Genomic DNA, 16,400 nt, shown 5'->3' on the forward strand with positions numbered 1-16,400 from the left:
GTACTTCATCATGAAAAATTGCTGCTGTTCCCAGTATACATCTTAAAAGTTATTACTTTATTACACAAAATGGAATACAAAAATAGAACTCCATGAAAGAAATCCTGTCCAGCTCTTCAGTGTATAGCTACTTTTAGGAGTCTGCTCAGGTTCTCTGCTTCCCTGCAGGACTCTCATTCAATTTTTTAATGTATCTTGCTATTAGAGCCCTTTTCCCCCATCCCATTAGCAGTAGTTTCAGAGCAAAGCATGCCAGTGATGCCAATACATCTAATGGATCAGTGAGTCTGCATAAGGAATGGTTAGTTCTCTTTATCCAAAGGATGCAGGACTCCAAAGGACTATATGACCTGGATGAAGGTTAGTTTTTTAACAAAAGACAGAAACTAAGAACCATGATCCCAGAGCAGGAAGGGGGACATGAATTCACAGGGCAGCAAGGTCAGGAGAGTAAATTAACCCAGAAGAGACAAAAATTGGTAAACTCATCTGTTTAACATGGTCAGATGTTAATATTGGTACTTGGGGTAGCACAAACAAAAAGTGATGATCCTCACATTGGCTCTACAGTTTAAAAGCTTCCTACACAAAAGCAACAGTCTGGACAAACTGGAATTTCAAGAAGAGGACATAATATCTGGCCATTTCCTATGTAGTAAGAATTGTCATATGATGATGCAGGGGTTTGTTATTAGTTAGCAGAAGAGCTTAGTGTAAAATAATCCCTGTCAGAGACTTGAGGCTTTTAACTGGAGGGTGGCTATGTTACAAGCCACAATATTAAAATCCTTTTCTGATTTTTCATCATCCTTTTCAATCCCTAGAAAATTATCCGCTCCTGTGAATAAACATGTTTCTCAATCTATTGTTCAAACTCAGCTCACACTATCTGTTCAGTGATAAGTTATACCTATTCTGTGTATTGCTTTCAAAAGCACAGAAACAAAGAAGAGCTTTACATGAATATTGGCTCAGATTCTTGCTTTTTCCTTGAGCTGCATCTCCTAGAGCCGTTCAACCTAAATCCCTTCTTCCTTAAAAGTCCCATTCTCAATTTCCCCTTAGTAGGACAAGAAAGCAGTCTTAGGCTCTCATAGGTCATAACCTTCCTTCTAGACATATTTTCCAGCAATTATCAACACAGGCTAAAAAAAAACCAATGTAATGTTGCTGTAAAGCCTTGTTTTTCTTTCAGAGGGATTTAAACTGATGAGGATAAGTGGAAAAGCCATGGACGTGCACTTCTCCTCCTTTACTCCCCTCATGATCATTTTGCTGAAAGCAGAGAGGGCCTGCTAAACTATGTCCAGAAAAAGGGCACCAGATGCCATATATTTTATACCATATATTGTATATAATTGTAGGAGGTGTTTGTGCCCAGGCACTGGCAGTGGGGACTGCCAGACAGCCTCTCTGGAGAGTGCCCAGGGCCACCCCCTGCCAGTTCCAGCATATTCCAACACACCCACTGCAGGGCATGGCTAAACCCTGCAGCCAAGGTGGTAGCACCTCTGGAAAAGTGTATTTAAGAAAGGCACAAGCAGGGGAGAATGAGGGGGAAATGTGAGAAACCACCTTGTGAGCACCAAGGCACTAGAGCAAAGATTCCCCTGCAGCCCCCAGTGGCCTGGGGAGGATCCCGTGTCAGAGCAGCAGGATTGGTTCTGCAGAAACACATCCCATGGACAGCCCACTCAGTAGCCAAGTTGGTTTTTTTTCCTGAAGGAACTGTATCCCATAGGAAGGACTCATCATGGAGGAAGGGAAATGTATGAGGAGGAAGGAACAACCAAGAGGAATAGCTGTGGACTGACCACAAACCTCCATTCCCTATCCCCCTGCACTGCTCAGGGGTGGGTAGGAGGTACAGGAGTTGGAAATGAAGGAGGAAGCCTGGAAAGAAGATGAGGGGAAAATTTATTTTAGTATTTGTCTTTGTTTCTCACTATATAAATCTGTTTTAAATGGCAATAAATTACATTATTTTGCCCCCAGATGAGTCTATTTAGCCTATGACAGTAACTGGTAAGTGACCTTCCTGTCCTTACTTCAATCCAAGAGACTTTCATTTTATTTTCTTCCCATATTTTGTTGAGGCGAGTTAGTGAGAGAGTGGTTGGCCAGACAAGGCTAACCCACCACTATAACTAAAACCAGAATTAAGACCATCTATCTTCCCAAAACCAGGGAAGATATTGTGGTAAATTCCCTTTTCTTCAAGATACAGTGTTAGAGTAAAGCTAAGCATGATGTTCCCTCCTTTTTCCTTTTCTCAACAATGAATGTGAAAACATTTTTGTTGTAACTGTAGTGCTACACTCACATCAGTTTTTACACACACAAAGGCAGCAAAGTTATGTGCTGTTAGTGAACTCTAAATCACAGTCTACCATGTCTCCTTTCTGAATTTAATGACTTATTTCATAGGTAGGAAGAGATGAGCTATGAAAATGGTTTAAAAGCCTGAAATTCACTTCCTGCTTTCTTTGACTTTGATTATGTATATATAAATATAAATATACACATGCACATACATTTATATAATATTATATATTTTTCTATTTATAGGGATGGGATTTTTATAAATTTTTTTGTGGGGCTACCTAGTCAAGATAAAAAAATGTAAAAAAATTGAAAAATGTGCAGAAAAAAAAGAAAGTCAGACAAAATTTATAATTAATTATTAAGTAATATAAGTAATAATAATGCATTGTAGAATCTACAGTGTGTCAGTATATTCAGAACACTTTTTTCCCCCCCTTTTCCCTTGTATGCCATAATGCTGCATGGTTAACTTTTTCTTAGTTTTAGAACATCTGTGAGTTCTAGGGCTATATTCAGGATCAAAGGTTAGCAATTAACTACCCCTAACTTTGTTAGGTTTTGCAAGAACCATATGGAAGAGTAGTTCTGGAAAGAGATTGATCACTTCTGTCAGGAGGAAACAACTAGAGCAAGGACAAAGGAGGCTATATGAACTCCTCAGCCCTATCTCCCCAAGGAAAAAAAGAATGCCTCACAACAATGCAGTATATCTCTACTTTTTCTAATTTTTAACACATAAAAACATCATGAAGTATACAACAACATCTTTTATATTCATTTTTTTTTTTTTTTTTCTTTATGTGGGAAATATATGAGATATGTGACTGCATAGGGAAAAACTCTATTGGTGCTTCTTTCCCTAGGTACTTTAGGAGTCCCCTGGAGAAGGCACGAATGTCCATCCCTATGGACATCCCACTGGACATGAACTAGTTTTTTAATAAGAGTCTTATTGATTACATGATTAAAGTTCTAGTCCCTCCCTTCTTCAGTCCTCTGACACAAATACAGTCCTCTTCACACAAATACAAATGCAACAAATATGCAGCATGTTATCCTTTACACAGAGACAAGGATAGAATTCAAGTGTAATTTTATCTGCCTAGGTTCTAAGCAAGTATGAAGCATATTAAAATCCACTGAATTTGTCAGTGAGCTTTTAATGTGAAGAAGAGAATTATTGTCACTTAGTCATAGTATGCAAGAACCCATGTCCTCTCCATTCAAAGGAAATTTCTGAGGTTGCAGTTCAGTGTTACTGAAGTTCTAACTATTGTGATTGTTTTAACAGGACATATATATATATGTAATTTAATACCTGATATTATTTTCTCTCTTTCTCTTCCTCTTTTTTTTTTCTCAGAGCAAATTATGACATCGACATCTAAAGGAATTTTCCGGCCATTTTTTATTATCTTCATTATCCTTGGTTGTTTCATGGCATTTATATTAATTTATATCAAACCAACAAACAGCTGGATTTCTGGTCCGATAGAATCAGCCAGTTCAGTGTTGAAAATGAAGAACTTCTTTTCTTCCAAAACTGATAATCTCAATGAAACCACTGTTTTGATCTGGGTTTGGCCGTTTGGTCAGACATTTGATCTAACATCCTGCCAAACCATGTTCAACATCCCTGGCTGCCATCTGACCATTGACCGCTCGCTCTATAACAGATCCCACGCCGTCCTCATCCATCACAGAGACATTAGCTGGGATCTGGCTAATTTACCTCAGCAAGCCAGGCCACCATTCCAGAAGTGGATTTGGATGAACTTGGAGTCCCCAACGCATACCCCACAAAAGAGTGGCATTGAGCACCTTTTTAACCTGACCCTGACTTACCGGCGCGACTCGGATATCCAGGTGCCTTACGGCTTCATGATGGTCGGTACGAGCTCCTTCACCTTTGAAGTACCAAGTAAGGAGAACTTGGTCTGTTGGGTTGTCAGTAACTGGAACCCTGAGCACGCCCGAGTCAAGTATTACAACGAGCTTAGCAAATACATTGAAATCCACACCTACGGACAAGCCTTCGGAGACTACGTCAACGATAAAAACTTGATCCCAACTATCTCCACGTGTAAATTCTACCTTTCCTTCGAAAATTCAATCCACAAAGATTACATTACTGAGAAACTTTACAATGCTCTTCTGGCTGGATCAGTACCAGTTGTACTGGGCCCTTCCAGAGAAAATTATGAGAATTACATTCCAGCAGACTCTTTCATACATGTGGAAGATTTTCTCTCCCCCAGAGAGCTGGCAGAATATCTTCTGATGCTTGACAAAAATAACAAGATGTATCTTAGTTATTTCAACTGGAAGAAAGATTTTTCAGTGCATCTTCCTAGGTTCTGGGAATCACACGCATGTCTTGCCTGTGATCATGTGAAAAGACACCAGGAATACAAGTCCATTGGAAATTTAGAAAAATGGTTTTGGAATTAATCTGTGGGGGTGTGTGTGGGTGTGTGCTTGTGTGTGCACTTTTTTGAAGAAGCCAGAAAGGACTTCAGTCCAAGTGGAGAGGAAAGGAAAAGAGAAAAAATGGAAGGAAAAGAGACTCTCATGTCATGGTTTATCCGTTGTTCTCTCTTGGCTATCCTATTTATATTTTGTAAGAGATTTTAAAAGATCAGCAGCAGCAGTCATCAGTACTCAGTTTCAAATTATAATAGAGATACTAATTATGTGCACTGAAGAGTATTTGATTGCTTATTATAAATTTAAAACAAGATTTCCCACATTTTCTGTGAAACTTGTCCTGGTCTTACACTTGAAGTAGTCATTTCTAACAATTTTTTTTTTTTTCTTTTTAACATTACCTTTGTTGTTTAACCTATTTGGAAAATGAGAAAACAATTTTTAAATGTCAGAGAAAATTTTAAGAAGATAATTTGTTGTTCCAAACTGAAATGTGTGTAAAACTTCAAAAGACAGTAAAGTTCCCTGTGTACAACTTACATTAAGAGCACAGTAGAGTACAATACCTAACATTATGGAAGTGTGATTAATTGCCCCCTTTTTAAGGGTAATGAACCTAGAATTATGGGTTTTTTAAATGTATTAGAATAATAGATAGTCTTTGTTTCTAAAAATGTTTCCTAACAAAAGGTCCCATTATGTTGCTTCAGAAATATATCTTTTCTTACCCTCTGAAGAACACAGAAGTCAGATTTAGAGAAAATTACCAATCCTGGTGACCAAGGCCTAGATTCATCCAATTTTTGAGTACATTCAAATGCAACACACCCTTGGCCCTCAATATGTCTCAAGTATTTTTAACCTGAACTAGGGCATTAAGTAGTGTTACACTGAGATAAACAGATTTTAACAAAGGTGTTTGATTACATCAGCCTCGTGCACTGTATTCAGCTGGTAATCATGGATTTTTAGAAGCAGTTTGCTGACAAATTTTAGAAAGCTATCTCGTATAATTTCTTGGATAATGGTGAATTTTTCCCCAAATTCTGCAAAGATCTGTTGAGTTTTAACTGTATCTGAACAACTTGATGTTATGACACACAAATGTGGGGAAAAAATTGCTAAGCAATCAATTTTCTGAGAGAAATAGGGTGAATTCAGTAAATAAGCTATCAGGCTTTCAATTTATTAAGCTAATGAATTTGAGGGGTTGAAAATATTTATATGAGTGGTATTAAAATTCATTCTTCAGAGCAACAACTGCTATCAATATTTGATAATATAAGTAGGTTTTTAAGTATTAAATTTGCTCTAATAGCAAACACAATATTGTGATGATTGTCATAACTGTTTAAAATGTCTACTTTAAACATGCATCATTTGATTTTGCTACTTCTTGCAGCTAAGAAAAATTTCTGATTGCCATATATATTCATATATACAAGGTTGATTTAATGACATGGGTATGTTTTGGTATCAAATGAAAGCAAATCAGCTTGGATTTTCAGGTTAAAGTGTTGCAAATCACACCAGCTACTGGAAAAAAAAGAAAAAGGTTAGACTAGAATGACTTCTGCTTGTGAGATGTATAAGACCCTGATCAAGCAAAGTAGTCAATCAAGTAACTAAGATTAAATTTGCAGACAAGATTTAATTTGCTGAAGTAAGGAAATGAGAGTTAAATGATAAATATTTATCAGAAGACAATGTGACTTTTCAGATTTTTATTTTCTTTTTATTCCAGGCTGGAATAGAAACACAAAAGGCTATAAGAGTAACTAGTTAAATTTCTAGAACTCAAAACCACATGGAAAAATTATAGAATCACTTTTGCTCTCCCTATGGTTTCAAAAGCCAGCTAGCTTTCAATATACTGTGAATCACCTAAACTCACCAGCATTCTAGTATGCACCAAGACAAGCTTACCTTGAAAATTAATGCAATACAGGGAAACTGAGTCTTCTAAGAACAAACTCCTCACATGCATGTAATATGAGAAGTATTTTATCATTTTGAAGGGAAGTGGTTCTGGCTTATAGTCTGACCTACAGACTATAACATAACATTTTGTTCTCAGGAGGACTGTGAAATTCTCAGTGACCGAGCAGACCACTAGTTTGGCTCAATAACCTGATTTCCTCAGTGCTGGAATTTGCATTGACTTCAGTGAAAGGTGAATGTGTACAATCCTTTTTTCCATTCCTCACTGCAGATCATGAGAGTTGTTCTGTGGGTTAGAAGGCCTGAGGTCAAATCAGACCAGTTTCTTGGTAGCAAGTTCAGCTAAGTCCTTACAGTAATAACAAACAAGCATGTATAAGATATATGTGCTGTTACTACAGATATTTGTCAGTGTATGCACAGGAAAGTTTTGAAATATACACTGAATTTTAATCCTGTAACCTCTTCATCTCTGCAAGCACAAGTGCTTAATCTTAGGCTGAATTTCATGAAATGTGAAATTCTTTTCATGGAACTGGAAAAAGTGTGGTTCTTTTCACAAGAAGAGAAGCTCCACACAAGGCTTGTATACATTTCATGCAGGAAACATTGCTAAAATTGCTTAAAAAATTAATAAAACAGGAGAGAAATCTAATCCAGAACTATGCATAAGAATCTTTACCAAATCCTGAAAAGTATACATGACCCTAATGCCTCACTGGCATTCTTGAAGAGTAAGGGCTGGAGCAAAATTAAGCCAATATTTATAAGGATTTTAACGTGATCTGCAGATATCAGGCCTTAAGCAGTTCTGGATTTAAAGATCTTTGTTGACAGAAGATGAAGCATTTTTGGGCATGTCCAGCCTATGCAGTAAATGATGTGAAGCAATGTATATAAAACATCTGTGCACCATGCATGATAAAGGCTGCCTGCCTAGACCTAGACACTTAACTCACCTAAAGTTGCTTCCAGTCTGTATCTGTATTCAACTTTGTGAGGTCTGTGCTTCTTTTGTGATCTACTCTACATGAACAGCAAGCACAAACAGACTCAAATAACAAATCACTGTGATAGAGAATGAGCAAATGCAACCAACTGTGGAAGGGTAAATTACATGGGACTAGACAAAACAGGTATTGTGCTTTGGTACTGCTGGCAAAAGAAGATAATTGTATCAGAAAAAAGAACTAAAAGTTGGGCAATCACACCAGTTCTAACAATTTTCTCAACAAGTTTCTTTCAGATATTCAGTTTATTTTGTTTGCCAGTCCATAGCAGTCTTGAGTTGCACTCATCACAAGTTAACTAAGCAGTCAGTGAAGAAAGAGAGTAATCACCATTCTTTCTTTTACAGTGGCTTACTTTGGATGTTTTTAGGTTCTTTGTCATGCACTGAGCTATCAACATTACTGTTTTTCTCAGTGTGGAAAATAAGTCCCAAACCAGATAAAATACTAAGTGCACATGCTACCCCACTGAATGTGAGGAGGTATATATCCTTCTACAGCAATTTTCCTTTCATTTCATAGAAAATGTCCACAGCAGATCTTGCTTAGTATGAGATCCCTATTCCTTAATGAATCCTGTTGTCAGTTTATTTGAATGCCTCTTTCCACATGTCTGCACCCACAACGGGCAAGCAACCTGAGTGAGGCCCACAGAAAGTGTGAGACATATTTGTCTTTTAAGAAACAGATCAAATAAAATGAAAGTTTGACTGTGAGAGCATGAATGTGGGGATTTGTAGAGTTCATGTAGGCTGAGCAAGGTTTGGGAAACTGACACCACTGAACACAATGAAGAGCTGCTTGCTCTCTCTAGATGCTCATGTTTGTTTTTTAAAGTAGGCTTGAAAAAAACACATAACTTCCTCCCATCTCTAAACAAGCAGTTAAATAACCAATAACTGTTTCTATTTATTTAAGAATGGGACACCTGTTGGCCTTGTATTATCTTTTTTATTAGATGCAGAATAACATTCAGGAGAAGAGAGGAGTCTAACAGTAAGATAATTATTCTATTATCTAGATTCAAGGATCTTTATTCTTTTTTTTTTATTTTTTATTTGTAAGTCCTCATGCAGCAACACATGACATGAAAATTAAGCACGTACTTAATTTTAAGAGCATCTTAAATGTTTTAATGCACTGGGGCTGCAGAGAATGTTTTCATTGCCTTTAGGAATTGTGCCAAAGAGTGTGATCTGTAGATATCAGAGACCAATTTGTGTGGCCTCTTTTGCATCATGTATATAGTGAGTAAAGATTGATTGAGTAGAAAGTGAGTAGTCCACACTGAAAACCTTGGATTCATTCTTATCTGGTGTCTAACCAATAAATCTTGGCCCATCTCTTCTGCTTCAGCATACTAAATGTGCCTCAACCACTTCAGGCCATCCCTTCAGCACAGCATCCCAGCTTACAGCTTGCCCATCCTATTCAGGGTCACTGAACTTCCATGTGGCATAACAAGGATGAAAACAAAATCTGGTCATGTCCAAAAACCTGGACTCAGTGTGCCCTACAGAGAGTCAGTCTCAGCCACACATGGTTTTCCTCTCAGGAAAGTATTTGGTTCATTCTAGGTGAGACTGTGAGTAATCACTGTGTGTGCAAAGTGGGAACAAGAAGTGTCTCTGTGTAGGCTGACAAGGAAGCTTCTGACCTATTTAAACCTAGCAGTGAAAATTAAACAAATACTCAAGTGTTTCCTTGGTCAAAACTAGTATGTTATTGAGAAGAGACTTCAGGGGCAGTATTTGTATACCTACCTACCTACCTACCTACCAGCTGCTGAGCTTTTTCATTAATTTTGACTGACAGTTCTGTATTGGCTTTTTTTTTTTTTTTTTTTTTGTTTTTGTTTTTAATAAAAGTGATTTTTAAATGTTAGAAATCAATCAATATGATTCATACAAAATAGCTATTTCACCTCAATCTTTTGCTTCTTGCTTGGGCAAATTTTCTACCAGACTTAGCAGGTAATTTGGGAGTTTCCTATGCTAGTAACAAAGGATGAAGCAAAGGGTGAAATGCTTTGGGTAAAAAAACCCCTATCTTATTCATGGATATTTCCCTTCTAATATTTTAATATCTAGCTAGTGCTATGGCCAATTCTACATTTACAGAATCAATGTTAAAAGCATGCTGGTTAGATATGCTCATAAAAGGTACAGAAATACCAATAAATTGATTAAATAAACCATGCAGTGGTAATTTTAATTCATGGCACTGTTACTCCAGGGTGATGCAGATGATAAAACCATCAACTCGTGAGAAATAACTTGGCCTAGAGACATCATCCAGCAGTTTCCGTACTGGAGGAAGCCACTTCATTACTCTAGTGCAGATGTAATTAATTGGCAATGTTTTGTGTCCCCATATTCTCTACACAATTGACTGAAAACAACAGTCTCTGTACAGTGAACTGTTCAGAGATTCTCTCATGTGGCAGAGAGCCTTTACCCCCAGGTTAACAGCCTGAATTATGAGTCAGTTGGTCCAGACCACTGTTACATTCTTAAGTAAATAATTAGCAGGCAAATTATTTAATTATTGCAATTTGGCAGCAAAAGCAACTGTTTGTTGTTCTTCATTATGAATTAGTCCAGTAGAAAAGAGGATTTGATGAAACTTTATCCCCCTGGTTTGTTATAGCCTGGTTGGATCCAGATACAGAAACATGTTTGATAGCAAAATTGGAAAGATATATGGTATACCAACACAGATACATGTAAAGTTTGGACAAATTTCCTACAGAACCTTGAAACTATAAATATGCACTTTAGCAGTCACCAAATGGAATATGTTCCCATCAATCCATTTCTTGATAATATCATAAGAAAAGCCAGTCTAATATAAGCCAATAGGCAAATAAATTAATTAAAAAACCCTACATTTTCTTTGCTGCTTTGTAACACACATAAGAGCTGAGATTAAAAGTTTGGAAAGTTAACTCCCTTGGTGTAATTTAATGTTTTAAAGAATCTGTGGATACACTGGAAAGAAGTAAGTGAGAAGCTTTTCCATCTGTAAGAAATCCTAACGTGCCAAACTGTTTCCAGTGAATGAACAAAACAGTTAAGTATACTGACTTTTTATTAGGATTTGAAAAAATCTTCTATTAACGCACTGTAATTTTGCACTATTTTGTAAGAAAATTTTAAAAAAAGGAAAAAGAAAAAAAGGAACTGAAAAACAGAAAAAAGTCTAAAAATAGATGCCAAATGTATAGTTTGTAAAATACTATTTTTCTGATATCTCATTACATTGTGATTCTAACTGTGTTATTGTAAACTGTGAAAAATGTGATGTTCTGTTGTGACACAGCCTATGAAGGGCCATTTCTAATACAGGTTATTCACCTGGACTTGTTTATATGAAACATATTCATAAATCTGAGATCACTTTTATACTTATTTTTTGTAGGCTATTTTTCCACATTTGCAACACAACTGTTATTTTATATCAAACATTAATTTTGCTTTCAAATATTATTTGAATAGGTGGGTGAGTGTCTTAAATGTGCCAGAGATTCAAATCTGTAACAGAGATAACTCAGAAACTCTTCTTTGCCAAACTGTAATGCTACTAAAATCAATGATGTTTTGTTGAAAAATAGGCACACTTTCAATAAACATAAGTTGCTAGTCCAATAATGATGACAATGTCACATTTTCTAGGATGAATGCCTGGTAGTTATGAGCTGCATTTCCCTGCTGTCTTTGTGTATGTTGAGGAAACAAAACTGTGTGCCATAGCTGAACGTCAGAGATATTCAGTCACCTAAATAACGTGCCATGGATTTGACCTCTGGGGTACATTAATGAGGATTAGGAGAAAAAACAAGCTGCTTGTCCTGATTCAAACTCAGTTTCTGTGATGGGTCACATGGAAATGGGGTGGTTGTCAAGGCAGGACTGGGACAATCTGAGCAGAAAGAGTAAGTTCTGTGCACAGAAACTTGGGGACAACATTTATTGTGTTAGTGCAAGATCAGGACCAAAGTCCCTTTCTTGTACCTTTGAACTCACACATGTAACACTGAGTGAGATGATCTGATAGGAACCCTTTCTTCATGTTCCCAGCTAATGATATTCCTTGTGCTGACAACTTTTATGTGTCTTATATAGTATGTGTATAATGCATAAATTCGTGTGTAAGAAAGAGTAAACATGGCAAATCGAATCTTAATAAAAATAATAGAAATAATTCTTACTTGCAGGCACATTTTAAGATGCCATGTTAAAAGTTCTTGTAAAAAGCTGTATTTTTTATTTATTAGTGATTGTATATTTTGCCCCATGATCTAGACATTTTATATCAGGGAGTCAACCAAAAGCCTGGTTTTTGTTCTCTTTGAACACTACCATCACCCTGAGATGCATCTGGAAAATGTAGAGGTCAACCACTGATGTTTTGTGGTATTTTTTTTAATATGATGTTGTTGTTGAACTTACTTCTGATTACCTATAGCTATGTTCAGAGTTTTCAGCATAATTTAATTGCAAACTGAAGATATCTACTGAATGAAACTACAGGTAACCATAATTATTACAAAGACTTTGACCATTTATGTGAAATTAATATTTCAGAACACTGATTCCAAGATGGTTAATGAGCAGCTCATTGACTCTTATTTATTGAGCACTGGAATTCTCCCTAAAGGATAAACACTGAAACATGTAAATAATAGTGCTCTATATAAGCCTAACATAATATTGTAATAGGTATATTTAAAATAAAAAGAGAACATTCCAAGTGTACTATAGTCTTTGATCATTATTTTATAGGTCTGATGTCACCCTTTTTCTTCTTGTGATACTTCTCATCAAGACTCTGATTCCAACATTGTTGATACTCATAACTCTGACATCTGGCAGAGATCTCACAAACAGAATTTTGGTTCTTTTTAAGCTTTTGCACATGAAATTCCTGTAAGTACTAGGGGTCTTCAAAAATCCTTTTCCATTCTATCAGACAGGCAAATTTACTCCTGAGATAACAAACTTTTGTTAATTTGGATACATTCATTAAAATTTTACTTAACCCTTGCCATTTACTTAAAGCAAACTTACCATCATCTTGAACTCATCCTTGACAAGTACAGAGACAGACTGACTTTTCTACAGTACGTGTGACAGAAGTCCCTGCCACATTTCACACACACACACACACACACACAACCCTTTCACATTCTTACATTCAAATTCCACTTCAAAAATTCAATCTAGGGCAGAACACACAATTTTCTGTCTTTAAAACAGGCCTTTTTTTCTTAAATTATCCACTTCTGCTTCCTCTCACATCCATCTGCTTCCTCTGCTATCCTCTCACCTGGATATGCCAGCAAAGTCTTGTGTGTTTGGAAAGCCAGGTTTCTGCCCTGAATGTCAGCAGCAGTCAGCTTAATGATATGCTTCTGAAAGTACAGCACTGAAGTGAAACCTGAAAGAGAAAAGGGTCAGGCATAGAAGGTGTGGAGGTTTCTAACCCTGCCAGCAATAGCATGCTATTAAAGATGCTGAAAGTACATCTCTGGGGGATAAGGCTGCTGTTGGACCAACTTCTTCATGCAATGAAACAAGCAATAAGCTCTTCATAAGCTCTACACAGGCTGATACTGCAGCACCAAACACTTCACTGAAACAAGTGTGCTGCCAGTGAGCCTGAGTGCCACTCAAAATACAAAATTCTCCATGTCAATTCTCACACAGACTAACACAGAAGCCTCCTTTCAAGAAATGTATCATCTTAACATATATTTTAGTTATGATAAACCCTTTGGATAGAATAACAAGTCTTTAGACCAAAGACCTGGTAGTAGTTTAAGATACCTCAGAACAGGTTTTTACAGGTAGGTGTACAAAAGAGAATTGAATTCCTAAATTTCCAGTATATACAAGGTAGTCACAAGTTTGAAAAAGTAAATGGGGTCTGAGAGTAACTCAGCTCACCTACTCAGAATGTTTTCTTTCAGCTTTAATCATATATAAGATCACATTAAAAATAACTTAGTTCAGTAGAATTGTTATTACAATTTATTTTGATGTACAATGAATCAGAGGAAGGAAAGAAAATAAAACTGCTTGTGATGAAATGTGAAAAATTATCAGGTTTCATTTTGCAGTCAAAATTAGTTGTATGTCATGTTCTAATTGATAGTTTATGAAAGATTAAAATGACTTTCAAAAGTCCTGTCTTTAATCAAAAACTTAAGATGTCAGTAATTGCTAAATAAAAGAAATTTGAAAAATTTCATACTTATTTTAACACTTTTTTCTGAAAAAGGTCTTTTTTTCTAAAGAATTCTGTTTTTCTCTGACAGGACTCTTGAATGAGGAAAATATTGTCAATAGCATTTTCATTCTTGTCTTGGCTTCTGTCATCTGAATTCTCTCATGTGTGAAGAGCACATGCTCAATGGGATATGGTTAATCAATATGGAACAGTTGCAAATGGTTTCAATATAATTTCTGTATAGTCACAGACTGTTGCCATACCACAATTATGTTATTCCTGCAACAACAGCAATCATTTAATGGCTGATTTCTGGCTCCAAGACATGCACACTGTCAAGTTATGAACTTCACTCTGCTGTTTAAGCTGCCCAGTCCTATTACCACAGTTTCTGATATTTGTTGACATTCTATTCATCCATGTGGTTTCCTCAGACATATCATGCCCTGTCCTTCTACACCAACTCTATATCTTTACATTCTCTGTCCACATTATGACATTAAAAAAAATCTATTTCCAGCTATAAATACAAGACTCTGTAACCTTGAAGTAGTGAGCCCTACACCCTTATGCCACTGCCCCTTCCTTGTCACTGAATTAGATTTAATTCACATTAAGTTTAACGCACCGAAATGAAATGTAACAAGGTACATGTGCAATCGGGTGATTTTTAATCAGTTCTGCTTGTCAAACAAATATATTGCACTGCAATCAGTTGAATGTAACAATTACATCCAGAGTGGTGGTTTTACCCTTGAAACCTTTTATTCAAATGTAGATTCAAGATGTCATGTGGTTATACCCTACTAGTCCCAGTGTTGAGCTCACAGACAGCAAGTGATGCTGAAGGGACAGACCAATAGCACAGGATAGTCATTTAGGCAGTTATCCAACACTCCCTGATTAATAGGAGAAAAAAGCCAACCAAAATACATCTAGACACACCATGTAATTTCCTACAGTGATATCTGCCCTCACAGGGTCAGTTTGTGTACAGCAGAGTTTATGAGCTCTGTCTCAGCACAGCCCTTGAGTCTCAGTCTAGAATCTGGCTGGCACTTCTGGCTGCTTTGAATCCACAGAACTCTCCAGCACCTGGATAAGCTTCCCAGAAATAAAGTGCAGATGCATCTCCAAGCATTCCTGAGAGCTGGATAGCACTGCCTGGTGGGCAGGATTAATCCTGCAGGCCACATATTAGCCATACAAGAGCTAGGTCAATGAGAGAATGTGTTCAAAAGAGCAGCTTTCTTCAATTCCATTATTTTTCAAGTCTTTCATGTTGAATGTCTGAAAAATTCTTTTATCTTCTATTTGTTTGATATTAAAAAGCTCTGTAAGCACTGGCACTTAATATGATCACTCAAAACCTCTTACAAAAATTACAGAATCGAAACCTTAATCTTTGTAGTGATTTTACATGTCTCTGATGCATTAAATTTTAGTTTGTGTTCAAGATGAATACATTCACAGATAAATATATTGCATAGCAAGGCAGAGCCCATTTACCTTTTTTGTAAGGCTCAAATATGTATTTGTAAATCAAAATATAGTTTATGAGCTCTATCTTATCAGGAAAAATATGCAGGAATGTGCACCAAAATGATAAAAATCCTCTCAGCTATCAGTCCCATTCAACCAAGGAGATCAAAGAGTTGGTGAAATAGATCTGACCCTTCAGCATCTATAAAAATGTTTTTCTTTGATGTTGCAAATTGTAGGCTTAAATGGTTTTCAGACACTTTTCACACTTATGTAAAGCATCTGCATAAGTGTTTTAAGAATTATGGCCTTTACTTTCCAGAAAAACTGGAGCCTTGCATAAATATTTTATTTTATAAATACATTTTATTTTTATATAGAACTTATTATATAAATATCATCTTTTCATCCTTGCACTAGAGAACTGAGGCAGAGTTAATGAGTGACATTACACTAGAGCTATCTGGGCTGTCTGCACAGCCCACTGCAGTCAGGAGCAGAGTGAAGGAGCTCTGGTGTCGTACAGCATGGCTGTACAGTGAGCTGAGCAAGCTCACTTCAAACCACTGCACTTCTGCAAGGGATCTGCTAAACCTTTCAACTCAGAAAATCTCCAGAATCCTCCATGAAAGTTAGCCAGCAAACAGGCCTTAGGCACTTGTTCTAAATTTCTTAATCCATAATGAAGGGCATGACTAAGTCACCTGGGAGCACCTCCCTGGGGTGGATATTAATGCATATTTTTACAGTTCACCACAACATTAATAAAAATGACTCAAAGATTCTTCTCTTACTCTCTCAGCACAATCACTTTAAGATTATAACCTGTCATCAGTGAAACATTTAAGGTTTTGGAAAATCCTTACTGTCTGTTTCCTACCAATTGGTTTTCTAGTAGTCTTTTGTCTTTTTTATACAGTTGCTGGCAACACGACATGGAAGATTTAAGACTTGACTGGAAAGGACACATTCTAGGCCAGGACA

At 36.6% G+C, this 16,400-nt stretch overlaps 1 protein-coding gene across 1 annotated transcript; it reads left to right on the forward strand.

The window, feature by feature from the left end:
• Positions 1 to 3,696: 3,696 nt before the first annotated feature.
• On the forward strand, positions 3,697 to 12,453 carry FUT9 (fucosyltransferase 9). The gene has a single exon (XM_056488497.1). It carries the CDS (start codon positions 3,697 to 3,699, stop codon positions 4,774 to 4,776), a length of 1,080 nt encoding a protein of 359 aa, XP_056344472.1. The 3' UTR covers positions 4,777 to 12,453.
• Positions 12,454 to 16,400: the final 3,947 nt, after the last annotated feature.

This window comes from Oenanthe melanoleuca, chromosome 3, assembly GCF_029582105.1.
Source record: "Oenanthe melanoleuca isolate GR-GAL-2019-014 chromosome 3, OMel1.0, whole genome shotgun sequence".
Lineage (NCBI taxonomy): Eukaryota > Metazoa > Chordata > Aves > Passeriformes > Muscicapidae > Oenanthe > Oenanthe melanoleuca.

Excerpts from the sequence above, each read along its gene's own strand:
- FUT9 (XM_056488497.1), top strand. The coding sequence starts at position 3,697 with ATGACATCGACATCTAAAGGAATTTTCCGGCCATTTTTTATTATCTTC.